Genomic DNA, 719 nt, shown 5'->3' with positions numbered 1-719 from the left:
AAAATTGAATCAAAGAACTTCGGAGAACATTGGGGGGGTTTTGTGCGAAAGCCCTAAGCTATCATCCCTCAATTGAAACCCGAATTGGATCTTTGTGAGAACAGACTAGAAACCCTAGATCTGAAGCAGATCTGAGCCTCGGAGACGGAGGTTTTTTGAGAGGGAAAAGAAGACTGAAGGAGAGAACGGGAGAGATTGAAGAGTTTGAGTGTTCAGAGCGAGAAAGAGAGATTTTTTTTAGTGGGAGAAGAGAAATTAGTGTATGGAATGGGATATGGGAAAGAAGGTGTAAATGGTTGTTGAGGTTAGGTTATATAGAGAAAATAAAAAGTGGAAAAGGATGTGGTGGGTAGAGAAGGAAGGATTCAGTGTGCTGATGCTAATTTTGAGGGCTTGAAACGACCGCGTCGTTGCTTATGACACTTACACTATGAACGACAACTTTGTTCCGCCTCATAAACCCAACAACCATTTTACATTTTTTCCTTCCCGATCGCGTAAAACACAAATTGTACGGATCGGAAATTTTGTTAAATACTTAGTACTGCTAGTACTAACTAGTAAACCGGAATCCGATTTGATTTGTTTCCCTAATTTAGTTAGATTAGATTAGATTGCATTAGAATAGATTTATCATTTATCTCAAAACAAATTGATTTGATTTTAAATAACAGAAAGATATTTCTTTTTATCTGTTTAAGTCTTTTGTTTAAATTTTA

The 719-nt window shown here is 36.7% G+C and overlaps 1 protein-coding gene across 1 annotated transcript in view; it reads left to right on the top strand.

Annotated features, from left to right (window-relative positions):
• The window catches only part of LOC107646076, a 22,424-nt gene extending 22,137 nt beyond the window's left edge, over nucleotides 1–287 (top strand). Inside the window, exon 2 of the mRNA XM_021103902.1 lies at nucleotides 6–287. Coding sequence (XP_020959561.1) covers nucleotides 6–8 — 3 coding nt within the window. The 3' untranslated portion in view covers nucleotides 9–287. The remainder of the gene's footprint in view (nucleotides 1–5) is intronic.

This window comes from Arachis ipaensis, chromosome B06, assembly GCF_000816755.2.
Source record: "Arachis ipaensis cultivar K30076 chromosome B06, Araip1.1, whole genome shotgun sequence".
NCBI classification, from domain to species: domain Eukaryota; kingdom Viridiplantae; phylum Streptophyta; class Magnoliopsida; order Fabales; family Fabaceae; genus Arachis; species Arachis ipaensis.
Note: the sequence above shows the minus strand (reverse complement) of the source record. Positions and strands in the feature narration are given on the sequence as shown.